The sequence below is a fragment of the Periplaneta americana genome, chromosome 4 (assembly GCF_040183065.1).
Source record: "Periplaneta americana isolate PAMFEO1 chromosome 4, P.americana_PAMFEO1_priV1, whole genome shotgun sequence".
Taxonomy (NCBI): domain Eukaryota; kingdom Metazoa; phylum Arthropoda; class Insecta; order Blattodea; family Blattidae; genus Periplaneta; species Periplaneta americana.
This window is the reverse complement of record NC_091120.1, coordinates 178,439,705-178,457,352: the sequence shown is the minus strand read 5'-3', so window position 1 is coordinate 178,457,352 and position 17,648 is coordinate 178,439,705. Positions and strand designations below refer to the sequence as shown.

Below are 17,648 nucleotides of genomic sequence, written 5' to 3'. Positions count from 1 at the left end.
TACAAGTTATAGAATTTAAAGAAAGAAAACTGCTAACTGAAAACAATTAAACAATGTTCTAATTATGTCACGTATTGATATCACTTCAAAGAAGATGTGTAAAATGGTTCTCATTCACTGTCAAACAATGTATAAGTCAATCTTGGAAATCGGTTAGTGTTTTCAGTACAACTGTTGAGTTGACCTGTTGTATTTCATCCCTCCGTTTTAACTCTTCCAGATCTCGTGGTCGGTCCTGATAGACTCTTTACTTCAAGTAGTCCTACGAGACAAAATTTAATAGTTTAAGATCAGGGGATGTTTGGAGATATCAAGAACCATTATTATTAATTTTTTTATTAGCTTTTATCTGTTGATTATTTAGTTCGTGGCTCCCCTGTTCTCCATAATGTCCACACCTGTGGAGTAACGGTCAGCGCGTCTGGCCGCGAAACCAGGTGGCCCGGGTTCGAATCCCGGTCGGGGCAAGTTACCTGGTTGAGGTTTTTTCCGGGGTTTTCCCTCAACCCAATTTAAGCAAATGCTGGGTACCTTTCGATGCTGGACCCCGGACTCATTTCACCGGCATTATCACCTTCATTTCATTCAGACGCTAAATAACCTAGATGTTGATACAGCGTCGTAAAATAACCCAATAAAATAAAAATTCTCCATAATGATAAATTGAAAAACTGAACTATTTCTCTTTATTGGGATCATAAACATGAGATAATTTTTTACAAAATAATAGTTTAAAAATTAGTTTATAAATGTTGAAAAATATAATTGTGTACGTTTTGAAATGTGAAAAATCCAAAAATGGAAATACAAGTAGGTGCATGGTGTCATTAAATGAATCTTCTTGGCACATAAATGAAAAAGAGTTTTTGAAAGCATGTTCAGATATTTCTTTTTTCACCCCTATACATTTTATATGCTTAGTTCCTTCAGAAAGTTAATATTAGAAAAGCTACTCCCAGTTACTCACCTCGTATTATTTTCATTCAAAATTAATACTTAAGGGTTGGTAATAGGTGTAATAATAATATAATGGCGGAAAGCATGAATAGGAGAAGAACCCTCAATAAAGTAATGTTTGAAACATGTTCCCCTAACAGCTCTTTCTTAAGAGACTGGTCAGTAATTTTCAAGTTACAAAATAGAAGATGTTTTCATCATACAGGCGATGTTGCCAGATCGACCTTCATCATAGACATCCATTAAGAGATGTAAAGACCAATTTTAAAACAGATTCTAAACACTCTAATGCAGACTAACCCTTTAAATTGATTTACAATTCATTGTACGGTATGTATATATGATATAAACCTTTAAATTAAATTTGGTGATGTGTTTTTAAATTAATTTTAATTATAATTTACACAGTTCCGCGTTTGTTTTCAACCAATGAGATCCTAGGATATTCTCCTACACACTTTGTTTAGAATGGGCTAGTATTAGTAAATATGTCTATCAATTGCTTAGAAATAATGTGTCATTGCCAAGAAATCCCTTGGTGTTTAGAGAGGTTAGTAATTCCGCCACCTTCTATGGAGCCTCAGGGGTGTTTCAAGACCCATGATGCGATCAAGAGGGATACTTTGGTATGTGGTAGCTTATGTTAGAATTTACAAAAAGGAAGTTCAACGCAGGCATTAAGAATGAGACTACTAGCCTCTGATTGGTCATATATTTAGTCTCTTGACATTAGGAAGCCCACGTGGGTGCGACAATAGCTTATCTGTGGACACTATATCTACCAGTCTAATCTGTGTTTTGTGTTGCTTGTGTTCACAGGTGAAGCTGGTCGGGAAAAAGAGGATTCATGTAAGTAAATCAAGTCTCATATATTTACTTTATATCTCAGGTAAGAATTTGTCTTCATTGACTGGATGGGCTTCTGATTTTTTGTAAAAGGTGATCGCAAATGGAAAGCGTGAAACCAATACTAGATTAAGGGGTTCGGTACAGCTTAGGCAGTAAAAGTTTTGGAAATATTCAACATTTTTTTTCCACCCTCACTGTATCTTGTACAATAATGAAAATTAGTATGTGTAAAACACTGTCCTTCGTCTATATGAAAAAAAAAAAACATTACGATTTAAAAAAAATTATTTACATTTTTTTTTTTCAAAATTCACTTCACTGATGAAGCGTTTCCTACTTAACTAAAAAAAACTATGCAACATTCTGTTATGAAATTGTTTGTGTGTATTTATGCATGTCATATTTACAATATGATGCAAAATCTTTGATAGATTGATAAAAAAATAAATTCATTTTAAAAAAATGATCAAATATCAGTATTTTCTATTACACAAAATACTTACTTACTTACTTACTTACTGGTTTTTAAGGAACCCGGAGGTTCATTGCCGCCCTCACATAAGCCCGCCATTGGTCCCTATCCTGAGCAAGATTAATCCAGTGTGGTTTCAGGCGTAATAGATCGACTATTGATCAGATTTTTTGTATTCGACAGATATTGGAGAAAAAATGGGAGTGATCATTTCTATTTGGCCTCAATTGGATCCTGTAAGAATTTCAATTTTGCCTGTTTCCTTCTATCTACTACAATGGAACAATCTTCATCAAACCGTGGTTTCTTTTTCTTAGTTTCATGATAACCTATGCACTGCTCAGCTGCAATTTTGATATTATCTCTGATATTGTCCCACATGCTATTAACATCTAACTCTTTCTCAGCTTCGTCGGAAGTTGCTAAAGCAGCAAACCTATTTGAAATTTCAACCTGATAACGTATTACACAAAATAAAATATATTATATATTATTTATTAAGAAATGTAGTTGTATTGTAAACATGAGTTTTAGCAATAAAATAAGAGAGAAAATGAGAAAGTTAACAAGTTTTTGAGTTATGGGGGAAACGCTTCATCACTACACAGTGAACTGCCAACATTTTGAATTTTGAAAAAATATATATATAAATATTTTTTTTAAATCGTAAAAATGTTTTTTTCATATAGTAGAATTACAGTGTTTTATACATATCAGTTTTCATTATTGTACAAGATACACTAATGGAGGAAAAATTTTGAATATTTCCAAACATTTTATTGCTGTAAGCTGTACCTAACCCCTTAATAGAGTTTGAAGGGTGGATTCTAAAGATACGTGTACACTATCAAATGTTTCTTCCAATTCAATATTTTACAAGAAAACTTATCAAAGATTGATTGAAAAAGATTTGTCAAAGACTTTTTCATATTGCTAAAGATTTGATAAGATTTAATATTATAATATAAATATGGAAATTCTTTGGAGAATAACTAGGCTATACAAAAATATTACGACTTCATATTGTTTTAAATCAAAATATTTGCGATACAATTATTATTCACTTAGGTTATAGGTTAGATTTTCTTAATTAAAAAAGTACATGTAGGCCTAGTGCTAGGATTCAGTTCACATAATTGAATTAACTCGCAAACAACTTCTCTTGACCAGGATGCGATGTTTTTCTTGTAATATTTTCGAATTCCATAGGAATTGTCAAGTTTTTGATTGATTAGAGCGACTCTCTCAGCTCTTTACAAGATCCCCCATTAATTGCGACCCACACTTTGAGAACAACTGTTATAATATACTCTTTAAATCTTATAACTTGATTAATAACGGAGAAAAATTCACTCCGGCGCCGGGGATCGAATCCAGGACCACCAGTTCTACTCACTGGGTGCTCTACCACCGAGCTACGCCGAAGCTCAATCCACAGCACCGAATTGAATCTTTCTCCTTTGGTTTTTGCCTTTGTGGCCTTACTCCATGTTCGACATATATTATGTCATATAAGGAGCGCACTCATAAGAGGGACTTGTGCGGCCGGGACTCCACAGTTTATATGCATTGTTAGGCGAATAATGTATGTGAGGACTATTAATGTTTTTGTCCTACAGATTTATCTGTTATAGTTATTATTATTCCTTCGCAGAACGAAAAGTTACATTGCTTCGGATCAAATATCTGCACATATGAAGGACAAAACTAAAATTGTTTCAATCATTTATTATCACAATACACTGCTCTCTTAAATTGACTGAGTATATTGGGAATTAAATCAATGGCTTTTCCAAAACACGCTATGAAATGTTTGGTATAAAATAATTTTATCTCGAAAAGGAAACAAAAACTAGCAAAACTGTATTTTTTTGTTTGAAATATGTCCAAGAATAACCTTAAAAATTAATTACATTGCTTACGGTTCATTCTATATGTTTTGTAAATAACTAGAAAAATTTAACTCATTTTGCTCACATATCAGAAATATTATGTGTTCAATATTTTATTAGAAACAGTCTTGTTTCGTGAAATTTAATACAGTTCCGTTTGAATTGATGTCATTTTGCATTGTAGTCTTATTGCTATAGAAATTTATTTATTGATATTTGTCTATTTTTATTAAATACGAGTGTAAGTAAAACAAAGAACGTGTTCTATCGAACTGATAATAGCTCATTTTAGTATTTCTTTCAATTATGATTTTTAAAATAGTGAAATTGCATACACATATAGACAAAGTTTTACAAAATATAAATAACACAATTTTAAAATATCAAAATTAGCTTATTTTGTAAAAAAAATGTTTTGCGAAATTTTGGCATGACGTGTATTTAATTCGCATCATATAATGAAGCTGCGACCGATACAATATTAAGAAGTAGCTATCGCAGCAAGATCAAATGAAGTTAGCTCCTTGTACGAGCGGCAACCAGCGAAACAAACTTGTCAGGGAGGTGGTCGCTATACCAAGGCGTATCGCAATTTGAAACCTTACTGCAGTCGTTTTTTCTCGTGTAAATAAATTTCAGCCTAGAGATTTAATGTACAGTACTTCTCCCAGTTTGTTGTAATGATGGATATTGAATTGGTGCAATAGTGGCAGGCAAGGTAGAGTTCTCTAAGGAAATCTGCATTCAACGTCGACTTTATACGCCACATCGTATTCCACCTGGATATACCGGAATTTGTATTCACGTTTTCGGAATGGAGACGATATAGATTTTCAGTTGAGTGTATACCTCTGTGTGTAGGTGCATACATTAACATTGGCAAGCAACTACATAGAGTTTCGGTTTTCCACGCAGAAAATCTGGTTTCAAATCCTATTTACAGTAATTGATGTAGAATTTGTGCCGAGTAAAAATGGTGCTCAGATATGTTTCATGCGTATTTTGCCACAATGTCTACATTTAGTTTTATGTGCTTAATTTGTCATATATTATTTAGTTATTATTGTATTGTATTTTATACTGTGAACCAAGCTTTGTAATTCGTTTGAGCTTATACGGCCATACCAAACGCAGCTATTTTTGTACAGGGTGACCAGGCTGAATATATACAGGGTGTTTCAGAAATACTTTGACAAACATTGGGTCATGTTCCTCACAATAAAACAAGAAAAAAATGTTCATATAAACATATGTCCGAGAATTCTTAGTTTTTTTTAATTATTAATGAAATAACATAATGAAACATTTGTTAAGATATTGTCAGCTTGGTAGGAAGTGTTGCAACTTTAATCATTTCAGAAACTCATAACAATTAAAGTTTACGTTCAAAGCGTATCGAGGTACAATCCAACAATTTAACTTAAGTTTGTGACCGATAATAATATTCATTTTGTTAGATAATCGAATGATGTTATTGATACCAGTCTGCTGATGCACCCATTGTATTCTAGATGGCTATGTGTTGCCAAGGAGACTTTTTACTGCAGGAGAACATTTTGAACATTTATTATGAGTTTCTGAATTGATTAAAGTTGCAACACTTGCTACCAAACTGACAATATCTAACAGATGTTTCATTATGTTCTTTCATTAATAACTAAAAAACTAAGGATTTTCGGGCATGTGTTTCTATTAACTTTTTTCCTTTTTTGGTGTGAAGAACATGCCCCCAAGGTTTGTCAAAGTATTTGTGAAACACCCTGAATATATATAAAACGGAGAATTGTACATTGCAATTTTGTGACGTAAAGCTCAAACGATAGAAAATCTCTCCGAGATTTGTTTTGTTAAATTTGCAAGGTCATTGTGTCACCTTTCGCGCAATCGAAGGTACGGAATGAAGATAGTTATGCATCAGATATTTCCTTGTCAGTCGAGATATGGACGTCACAGCGTAAAGTGTAGTGCATTCTCTTGTTTGAAGAATTTTAATAAGTTACACGTGTTCGACTGCCTGGACGAAGGGAATGGAATGTGGATCCTCTCATACGCAAATCCGTTTACGAGTGGGGTAGAACTCTACGAGAGTGGAAACTTGATTTAAAAAACACGGAAACATCCTAAAAACATGCGACTGAAGAAATTGTGAAACAAGTAAGGTTAGTCATTCGCTAGAAACCCACCTAAGTCAATTAGACTGGTTAGTAGAGAATTGAAAGTTCCTCGTTCGATAGTCACGACATTCTTCACAAGCGCCTCGTTTGCTTGCTTGCAGACTTCAACTCTTCATCATCTTAAACCAGTCGATTGCAACAAACGAACTGATTTCGGCGATTCGCCAGTTCGATGAAAATCCCAGATTCAGCACGCACTGCACTTTACGCTGTGGCGTCAACATTTAAATTCTCGACTGATAAGGAAACGACATACATAAACCTGTCCTCATTTTGTTTCTGCACTTGCGCGGCAAGTGATGCAAACAATGACCTTGCAAGTGTGACAAATCTCGGTTAGATTTTCTATCGATTGCGCTGTACGTTTAAAATTATAATGTACAATTTCCGCATTATACTCTGTTGTTTATGTATATCTTTAGTCCGGTCACTCTTATTTGAAAATTCAAATTTGTGCAGTGAGATTCCTCGGAGAGGGAAGTTTAGTTTTGAAAATCTGAAGTGAACGTATTTTCTTGCAAGGAAAATAAACTCAATATATAGAAATATTACAATTTATAAGACAATGACAATTCGTTTCTGCTACATGAAATAAAATAAAGTTACTGACAATCTTTTGCGTAGGTTAAAATACACAGTAATTCTATACAGTATGAAGAAGAAGTTCCAAACATTCTGTATTATAAATACATTTCTTGTTATTTAATGATATATCCGTAATGCTATTTTATGCTCGACCATGCCGAAATGTAGTAATTATATACCTGGTAGCAGTCCTTTAATGCATGTCATTAAAGTACACCTATTCATTAAAGTTCAGGTTTTCGATTATTCTCGGTTATGCAATCGAAAGACAACTATCGAAAGGTCACGGAGGCTGGAAATCCAATACTGTCACAGAAGGTTATGTTCTGTTACTATAATAATTAGCCTTAATTGTAAATAATATTCAAATAAATTTAATTTGTCATCTCGTTTTTCAATGTCGAATTCAATTTCAAGGTTATATCAAGACTAATGTTTATCTTACTATTATCAAGGTCGTCGATATTCGTTTCCCGGAAAAAATCAATACTATCGCGTCTGCGCACATCTCACAATTCATGAGGTAGGCTATTGCACTCACTCACATAACAATAACATGAATACTTACGAATAATTTCAAGTTAGAAATATGGTCGAGCATAAAAAGTCGTATGAAACTTGCCTATAATGGTAATTAAGACGCTTGTATGAAAATTATGAAACTCGCTTGCGCTCGTTTCATAAACATCCTCGCGTCTTAATTACTATCATTATAGCCTCGTTGCATAATGTACTATTACGCGTTCTAGTATTTTATATTTTTTTTTGCCGTTGTTAACAATAACTACAGTTATTTGAGATACATTTTTGCTAGTTGTGATGGCTTCATGTTTATTACCTATTTTCCTTCCAAATTGCTGTTTTTCCATATGTTTGTAATTGTTGTGCATTATTACAACTTTCAGTGTCTTGCACAAAAATATTTTTTTACACATTACAAATCAGTCACGTGACTTCCTTCCTTACGATTCAGTTTGTAATAGTTATATAATGATTTAAGAGCCATTTTCACGTACATTTATTTACTCAAGATAACCACAAGAATGGTATGGCTGTGAAACTTGGACTCTCACTTTGAGAGAGGAACAGAGATTGAGGGTTTTTGAGAATAAGGTTCTTAGGAAAATATTTTGGGCTAAAAGGGATGAAGTTACAGGAGAATGGAGAAAGTTAAACAACACAGAACTGCACGCATTGTATTCTTCACCTGACATAATTAGGAACATTAAATCCAGACATTTGAGTTGGGCAGGGCATGTAGCACGTATGGGCGAATCCAGAAATGCATATAGAGTGTTAGTTGGGAGGCCAGAGGGGAAAAGACCTTTGGGGAGGCCGAGACGTAGATGGGAGGATAAAATTAAAATGGATTTTAGGGAGGTGGGATATGATGCTAGAGACTGGATTAATCTTGCTCAGGATAGGGACCAATGGCGGGCTTATGTGAGGGCGGCAATGAACCTCCGGTTTCCTTAAAAGCCATTAAGTAAGTAAGTAAGCAAGTAACCACAAGAATGGACCGTCTTAGTGTCGGTGTAATTTAATGAATCACCCTGTATATGCGTCTCATAATTGAACACGTAGATTTTTCTTTTACAAGAAAATGAATTTAATAAGTATTTCGCTTTCTTTATGTTAGTTATTGTTGCTTAATCAGTCAATCATGTTTATTACTTGTGTCATTAAACTGAAGATCTAATATTAAGTAACCTTAATTCCTTTTTGCAGTGATGCGCAATCACAGAAGTACACCAACAGCGATGGTAAACTCTATGAGCAGTAGTAAACAGGTGAACAAAGTGAAGCCAACAGTGAATCGCTCAACGCCCGACAACATGGCCGTCTCGCCCAACCAGCAGCCAGGAGGTGGGGGCTACAACAGGTAGGAAGCTAACCCTTGGTTGTTGGTTGTTTCTCTCTCTATCTATCTTTCTGCATCTGTGCGTTGGTGCGTGTGTGGATCCAATGTTACGTGTTCATTGTAACGGATTCTGCCCAGACCTTTACAATATTATATAAATTAACCTCAGAATTTTTAAATGCATATTTTTGTCATAATTCGAATAGTTATGATCACAAATTCCCTGAGTACATGGTCTATGTTTGCTATGAAGTCTGAAATTACTTAGTTTAAAATTGAATGTTATAAATAAAAAGACAATCAAATTCATTGCTATGATTATTTTCGTAAATTTACGCCATATGAGGGAATCATTTCACTGTCTGAGAAGGTATCATCATCATCCTTGTCAGCTTCTTCACCATCACCACGTAATCTTAATCATTTCTAATTGAATTAAAATGTTCTCCAATGTTGGAAATATCCACGACTATGTTCTGATTGGTTCAGAAGGCTACTGCACAGGGTTCAGCTTTTTCGGAGGAAGGATTGCGAACGCAAATAACAACTGTCAAGCGCAAGATTACAACGGCCTGGATATAGGAGGGTGCCAGTAGTATGTTTCCATGGCAACCAAATGCCGTCATGCAGAACGCTAGATTAGTTCCACAAACATCCGTGAACAAATGAATATTAATGAAAGAAGTGGTAGACCGCAAATTCCGCTGCCTACATCTCGATAGTCCACACCTGTGGAGTAAAGGCTCATTCACAATGAAAATTAAACATAACGTAAGCGTTAACTTAACGTTACAGTAAAATCAAGAAGTCATATCATCATTCACGATGGGAAAATAAACATAACAGCAAACATACTTGGTAACCATGGAAACCTAACAACGACGCCATTTCCTCATATTCTGTCGTATACTTCAGCGCTCCACGATTGTGTTCTGTTTGCAAATCATGTAAGCATAAGCATGAAAGTTTGGAGTTTGCAAACTTTCATGTTAACGTCTTACGGTAATGTTTATGTCAATGCTTATGTGAATCGTTCTGAATGATCCCATTTGGTAGCCTGGGCGCAAACTTCTATGTTTATGTTACGGGTATGTTTAATTTTCATTGTGAATAGGCCTTAACGGTCACCGCGTCTGGTCGCGAAACCAGGTGGCCCGGGTTCGATTCCCGGTCGGGGCAAGTTACCTGGTTGAGGTTTTTTCCGGGGTTTTCCCTCAACCCAATACGAAGAAATGCTGGGTAACTTTCGGTGTTGGACCCCGGACTCAGTTCACCGGCATTATCATCTTATATCATTCAGACGCTAAATAACCTAGATGTTGATACAGCGTCGTAAAATAATACAATAAAATAAAATAAATACATCTCGATAACCTTTGAACATTGCATAATTTGGTTTCGTTATAATTTACTTCATTTAACATTATTAACTTTCATTCGAAATAGTATCATCAAAATCGGTCGTCCTAAAATATTATAGTTTCTTCTTTTTCTTCTTATACTGCAAGGAATAGACCTTTTGGCCTGTTCCGATATCAAAGGAAGTTTTTATTCCAGCTTGCATGGGGTCGACCCACACCTCTACTCATATAATCCTTAGATCTGTAATCCATTATAAGTAGGGGTGTGATTTGGTGGTGATTGTTTTACTCTGATTTCGGTGTTTAAAATGGTTTAATTTCGGTGAATATTTTATAAAAAAAACAAGCAATTTCGCGCATATTTCGCACCCTAAAGAAATTTGAATGAATGAACGAATGAGTGAATGAGCGAGTCATGATGTCCCATGTTGGGCAAAGGCCCCCTGTGCTGGGGATAGGACCTTCTTTACAGAGGTGGCTCATGGGTACTCGCTTGGTGAGCCAATCCAGGTGAGTTGACATAGTTGTCGTGGATACTATCGTGGCACGGTTATTAACACTGTTAACTGTATCTAAACTGAGCACTTTGTTCTTTGTTCATTTTATGCACTGTCCACGTATTACTAACACCAGCACTTTGACAAACATTAAGATTACTATTTACAGTATTTAACTAGAAATTTTACAAACACTGACTTTACTATTTACAATATTTTCAACACTAATGTTCGTTATTTACAATGCCTTTTCCTAGTTATTTCCATTGTGCCGCGTCCTTTGCTTTCCTCGACCGTTGTTTGCCACATGGCTAAAGAAACTTAAAAATTATATAAACATTTTTTTTAGTTATTATTGAAACAATCCATTTGAAACAAACAGGAAATTGTTTGCACCATTAATTAAATTCATAATTCAGTTTCATTAGACTATGAACGGGTGACGGCACTGCCTTCTTGATCACAGGAATACAGTTGATACGGGAAAGAGAAATGATCGTTGTCTGTTTGCGCTGCTCCCTGGAAGTAGTTCTTCAAACTATGCATACATCGTTGTCAGAAACCACACACATGTAATGCTGAACGATCAGATAATTATGTAGAACTGTTCATGTATATTTCTTAACGAAGAAGATTTTCACGTTTTATTTGGAAGAAAGAGTAGTTTTTGGTGCGAATTATCCATAAAACCTGTTTTTTATTGAAAATATCGTGATTATGAAGTAATTTCGTGGATTTCTATAAATTTCGCGAAAATTCATGTATATATTTCACTTCAGTTTGGACTTGCATTAAGGGATTTGCATTTTCCATGTACAAAATTAAATTTTTAACACATTTCGCGTATATCGTTAATACGAAAAAAATCACACCTCTAGTTACAACTGTTGGGATTCGGTGATCTTCCAACCTCAATATTTATGTTGATACCAGATGAATTTTACTTAAGTCTCTGATTTTTTTAGTTAGATTAAAAATATGTAATTGTGCTCTTATATTTGTATTTTTGACCAACTCTATGAAGGAAAATCCGGCAATAAGTAGTAAAGTCTCATTTCCGCGGATTCGATTAACACTCTACAAAAACATCTCAACACACAAACAACATAAACAAATAAATACAACCACACAGGCGTATACAAACTCAAATGTAACACCTGCAACAACTTCTACATAGGACAGACAGGTAGATCATTTCAAACACGTTACAAAGAGCACATCACAGCCATAACAAAATTACAAAACACCTCCACATATGCAGAACACATCACAAATGCCAACCACACCTATAAAGACATCAACACAGACATGGAAATACTGCACATCCAACCAAAAAGCCAGAAACTCAACACACTAGAACAATATGAAATATACAGACACACGAAAACACACCCCAACGATATTCTCAACACACAACTCAATTTCAAAACACATACACTCTTTGACTCTAAACTACGAACGCACCCTCACAGGAAACAAGAGGCGCCAAGACCAACAACGACCAGTTCTGAAGATGACCCAAAATAGGTCGAAACATGTTAACAAGGTACGTTAAAATTTAACACAAGAAAGTTCTTATCATACATATTCCGAAGTAATAATCTTATTCCACGATAGTGAAGACATTCATGACGATCTCATTTTTTATCATTAAATTACATGTTGATATTTATAAGATAATAGAATTATTATGATCATTTAATTTTTAAATGTGACTTGAATTGTATCGGTCTGGGTAGACCAATGGGTGTGTTTGAGTGCATGGATCATCAAACGAGAAAAGCCTGTGATTTTTTTGTGTTGAAATTTTGGTCGGCAGTGTTGTGACGTCGACATACTGGCATAATATGTACGACGGCCAGCTTTCATGATTAGTTACATGTTATGTGTTGAAGCGTCTTGCCTTTTGTTAAGTGATTTAACATTTGTTTACATATAGCCTAAGTGAAGATAAGAGTAAGTGATAATATTCTAAATACTGTAGCAGTAAGTTCTTCTTACAGGAAGGTCTTAAGTAAGAAAATGTGAAATTTGTCATCGATGTCTGAATTAAACATTATTAACAAGAATGGATATTTTACCAGTAACACCTAATCGATAAAATAATCTGAAGGCTGTGTATTCAGTCTGATCACTTGGATATGTTGAAAACAAGATAGACTCTATTTTTGCTTGTGTTTTTTTGTTATGTATAAGATTTCTTATGCATTCAGGGTACATATTTTGTTCTTGAAAGAAAACCATAAATAGAAAATAATTACTATTTTATATAAGCAATGAGAACCGTAAACTGGGGTTACTTTGAACACAGAGGAAACTTTGAACATTTTTTCAGAAAATCATATTTAGGTTTCTAGATGCTACACATGTTAGATGCACGTAAATTTGGTATGAGAATGATTTTTATGATAATTTACCTCCATCTATAACTAGTGTAGCACGTAGAAACCTAAATATGATTTTCTAAAAAAAATGTTCAAAGTTTCCTCTGTGTTCAAAGTAACCCCAGTTTACGGAATAAAGTTAAATATTATGTTTTTTTTCCCCTAATTAGGGTACAAATATTAGATCTATACTACATCTCAAAATCTTCTCTTTTATAGGGGAATGTGGTAGTAGAGTTTAAAAGGGAATTTTGAGCCAAATTCACAGATTTTTATCATATCTGGAAGAAGAAATTACGTGAAATTTTTGTCTTTCTACATTATGAGCCGCATTCTAATGATTTACGCGTGTTCACAAAATGAAATCTATATATTATACAGAAGATATTCTAGATAACATTTAGATTCGTAGTAATTTCTTCAAGCCTTTATTTATTTTGTGTATGGTATATAATATTTATTTTTAGCTACCGGTATACAATTTAATAGAGAGTTTCAATAAAAGTTTTAGACATTTGGCTCACTGTTCCAACATTTCTAAGGAAATACATTTTGGAATCATGTAGGCCTATTTGTCGATTGGAGTGTAGCAGATTACACTTTTATATACGATATAATAGAAATGTCTTTAAATTTTCTTCAAGAAGAGGACTTTAAATAATAATTTAAATTTATTTAATTACCATACTGATGACTCATATAATATAATAGTACATTATGCAACGAGCCTATAATGATAGTAATTAAGACGCAAGTATGGATATTTATGAAACGAGCGCAAGTGAGTTTCATAATATTCATACGAGCGTCTTAATTACCATTATAGGCAAGTTTCATACGACTTTTTATGCTCGACCATATTTCTAACTTGAAATTATTCAGATGTATACATTTTATTTGTATCTGACAAGATCGGAAGTGACCTTGTTCTAGGTCGTGAATTGTGAGATGTGCGCAGACGCGAAAGTATTGATTTTTTCCGAGGAACAATAATGTCATTGACCTTGATGTAATCCCGTTAAACTTGATATATAACCTTGATTATTGAATTCGACATTGAAAAACGAGATGACAAATTGAATTTATTTGAATATTATTTACAATTAACGCTAATTATTATAGTAACAGAACATAACCTTCTGCGACAGTATTGGATTTCCAGCCTCCGTGACTTTTCGCTAATTCTCTTTCGATTGCATATCCGAGAATAATCGATACTTGCGGTTTTATAACGGTACAAAGCTGACTTGTCATTGGCTGAACACCTGTAAGCTGAGTTGTCATTGGCTGAAAACAACTGTACTTTAATGAGTAGGTGTACTTTAATGACATGCATTAAAGGACTGCTACCAGGTGTATAATTACTACATTTCGGCATGGTCGAGCATAAAAATATTATTTGTGCCAGTCACAAATTATGGTTATGTGTTGTTATGAATTTCGGTATGGATTACCGTGTGGTACACAATATTACATAATATAATACAGTTTGAACTCATGCTTTAATTGTATTTATGCTCGACCATGCCGAAACGTAGTAATTATACACCTGGTAGTAGCCCTTTAATGGACCTCATTAAAGTACACCTATTCATTAAAGTTTAGGTGTTCCACCAATCAGAAAACATCATTGTAGCAATATGAAAGCGCAAGTATCAATTATTCTCGGATATGCAATCGAAAGACAACTAGCGAAACGTCACCGAGGCTGGAAATCCAATACTGTCGCAAAAGGTTATGTTCTGTTACTATAATAATTAGCGTTAATTGTAAATAATATTCAAATAAATTGAATTTGTCATCTCGTTTTTCAATGTCTAAATCAATTTCAAGGTTATATCAAGATTAATCTTTATTTTACTCTCTAGATTATATCAAGGTCAATGACATTTGTGTCTCGGAAAAAATCAATACTTTCGCGTCTGCGCACGTCTCACAATTTATGAGATATTGCACAAGGTCAGTTCCTCTCCCCAGTCAGATAAGAATAACATGAATGCTTATGAATAATTTCAAGTTAGAAATATGGTCGAGCATAAAAAGTCGTATGAAACTTGCCTATAATGGTAATTAAGACGCTCGTATGAAAATTATGAAACTCGCTTGCACTCATTTCATAAACATACTCGCGTCTTAATTACTACCATTATAGGCTCGTTGCATAATGTACTATTATGTTTTATGCGGCAATAACATTCATTTTCATGAAGTTTTAGTTTTAAAGTGTGGGCTATAAGAGAGTTTAAAATCTAAGTTTATAGCATTTCAGAATATTAAATTAATTTATTCTTATTTTCTCTATGAGGAAATTCATCGTTTTCTTCTTACTTATAAAGTGAAATTAAACGCACAAGAAGATTTAAAAGGGGAGGTATTAGGAAAATGAGAATTTTGATATATCTATCAGATATTATTTTATGTAAATTTTACAATGATTTTTATTATAATTATGACAAATTTTATATTACGAATGATACGTACCTTTACAGTTACATTAGTGGTGGTGCTTTGCTAGGACTTTTATGGACATACTGAACTATATGCTGGAATACTTTGGGATTCTTTGAAATGTTTCTGTGCAGACCATCTTAAATATGCAGGGTGAATCGTAAGTAATGTCATTAATTTCAGAGGATTATTGTTTGAGATATTTTAAACAAAAATGTTTTGCTCGTTTTTGCTTCCTTTTGGAGAAAAAATGGTTTTATATAAAACATTTCTTAGCGTGTTTTGGGAAAGCCAATTCCCAATATGCTCAGTCAATTTAAGAGAGCAATGTATTGTGATAATAAATTATTGAAAGAATTTTAGTTTTGTTCTTTTAATGTACAGAAATTTGATCCGAACAAATGTATCTTTCCGTTCTGAAAGGGAATTTTAAAATGTTACATTTGTTCGATTCAAATTTCTGCACATTTAAAGAACAAAACTAAAATTCTTTCAGTCATTTATTATCATAATACACTGCTCTCTTAAATTGACTGAACATATTGGGAATTGGCTTTCCTAAAACACGCTAAAAATGTTTAATACAAAACCATTTTTATCTCGAAAAGGAAGCAAAAATGAGCAAAATTGTATTAAACTTTTTTGTTTAAAATATTTCAAAGAATAACCCCCTGCAATTAATGACATTACTCACGGTTAACTCTGTATATATTGAGTTGTAACAGTTTTAAATGTAGAAGAACAAAAATTAATACAGAAGCATTTCAGCATTAGAATCATTCTTTGTTTTAAAATGTTAAGAGCTGAAGCAATTGGACATACATCCAGAAAAATGCAAATACTGTGTGAACAATAAGCTTTGAACCCACGCGCTCGGGTTGTCCGTCCGAAGCAAGTCAGACCAATGAAGCCGTTGTACAAGTGTCAGGAAGTCCGCGGTACAGTATAAGTTAAACCTACCCACGGGGATTTCTCTCGTAAGTTATTGTTAATGAACATTGAAAAGTAAAAGAAATTTACTCAATCATGTCGCGCGAGGAGATATTGAAAGTGCCTCCATTTCCCATACATTTCTGGCATCTGCTTAAGAAATTAACCATGACACTACGCGGTATATTAACATACTTACGTAGTTGGAACCATGCTTCGTTCGAAAACAAAATGAAGTTGAAAAAACGAAATGTACAAGACAAATTCCCAAACTCTGGATGAAGTGAAACATAATATTCGTGAAGAAATGTGAAAGACGTCTAAGAGATTTCGATTTGGAATTTTAACGACTGGAAATCTCTCTGCAAGTAATCCGATTTCATACACACTTACACCGGGCTGAAAAAGAAATGTCAAGTCGAAGTCGCTATCGATTTGAAATAGTATCGTGTTACGAGGATTTCGCTTAGGAAACAATAGAAATAGATACTATTTTAATGTACCGAAGTACATATGATATTTCCATGCAGATATTATGCGTCATCATACGATGAAAGAGTAATGGAACGGAGAAAAATTCTCTCCGGCGCCGGGATTTGAACCCGGGTTTTCAGCTCTACGTGCTGATGCTTTATCCACTAAGCCACACCGGATACAACTCCGACGCCGGTTAGAATCGTCTCAGATTAAGCTCCAACTCTTGGGTCCCCTCTAGTGGTCGCCCTCTGCACTACGACATAGATGTCTATGAACGCAGGACCGAAGTCCACACATGTGCTGAGGTGCACTCGATATGAGTGACTAGTTGGCCGGGATCCGACGGAATAAGCGCCGTCTTAAATCACGAAGTGATTTACGCATATCATATATATTATTTTAATGTACCGAAGTACATATGATATTTCCATGCAGATATTATGCGTCATCATACGATGAAAGAGTAATGGAACGGAGAAAAATTCTCTCCGGCGCCGGGATTTGAACCCGGGTTTTCAGCTCTACGTGCTGATGCTTTATCCACTAAGCCACACCGGATACAACTCCGACGCCGTTAGAAATAGAGATACACAGAAGGCATTGCATATAAACCCTATTATTGCTCTGTTATCATTAGGCCTACATCATCAGCTTATATTCAGTTTTGTGTCTGTATTTATAATAACATTTTATGTTTATAATAAAATTGATACATTTTTTGTTGTTAATGCAATATGAAACGTAACTGACCGTATATATCG

General features: G+C 34.2%; 1 protein-coding gene across 6 annotated transcripts in view; it reads left to right on the top strand.

Moving 5' to 3' along the window:
• Positions 1-17,648, top strand: part of slo (calcium-activated potassium channel slo) — a 427,716-nt gene that overhangs the window by 289,840 nt on the left and 120,228 nt on the right. For all 6 annotated transcript variants that reach the window (XM_069824442.1, XM_069824447.1, XM_069824444.1 and 3 more), the window contains 2 exons: positions 1,777-1,806; positions 8,658-8,811. In XM_069824442.1, the coding sequence (XP_069680543.1) occupies positions 1,777-1,806; positions 8,658-8,811 (184 nt within the window). The remainder of the gene's footprint in view (positions 1-1,776; positions 1,807-8,657; positions 8,812-17,648) is intronic.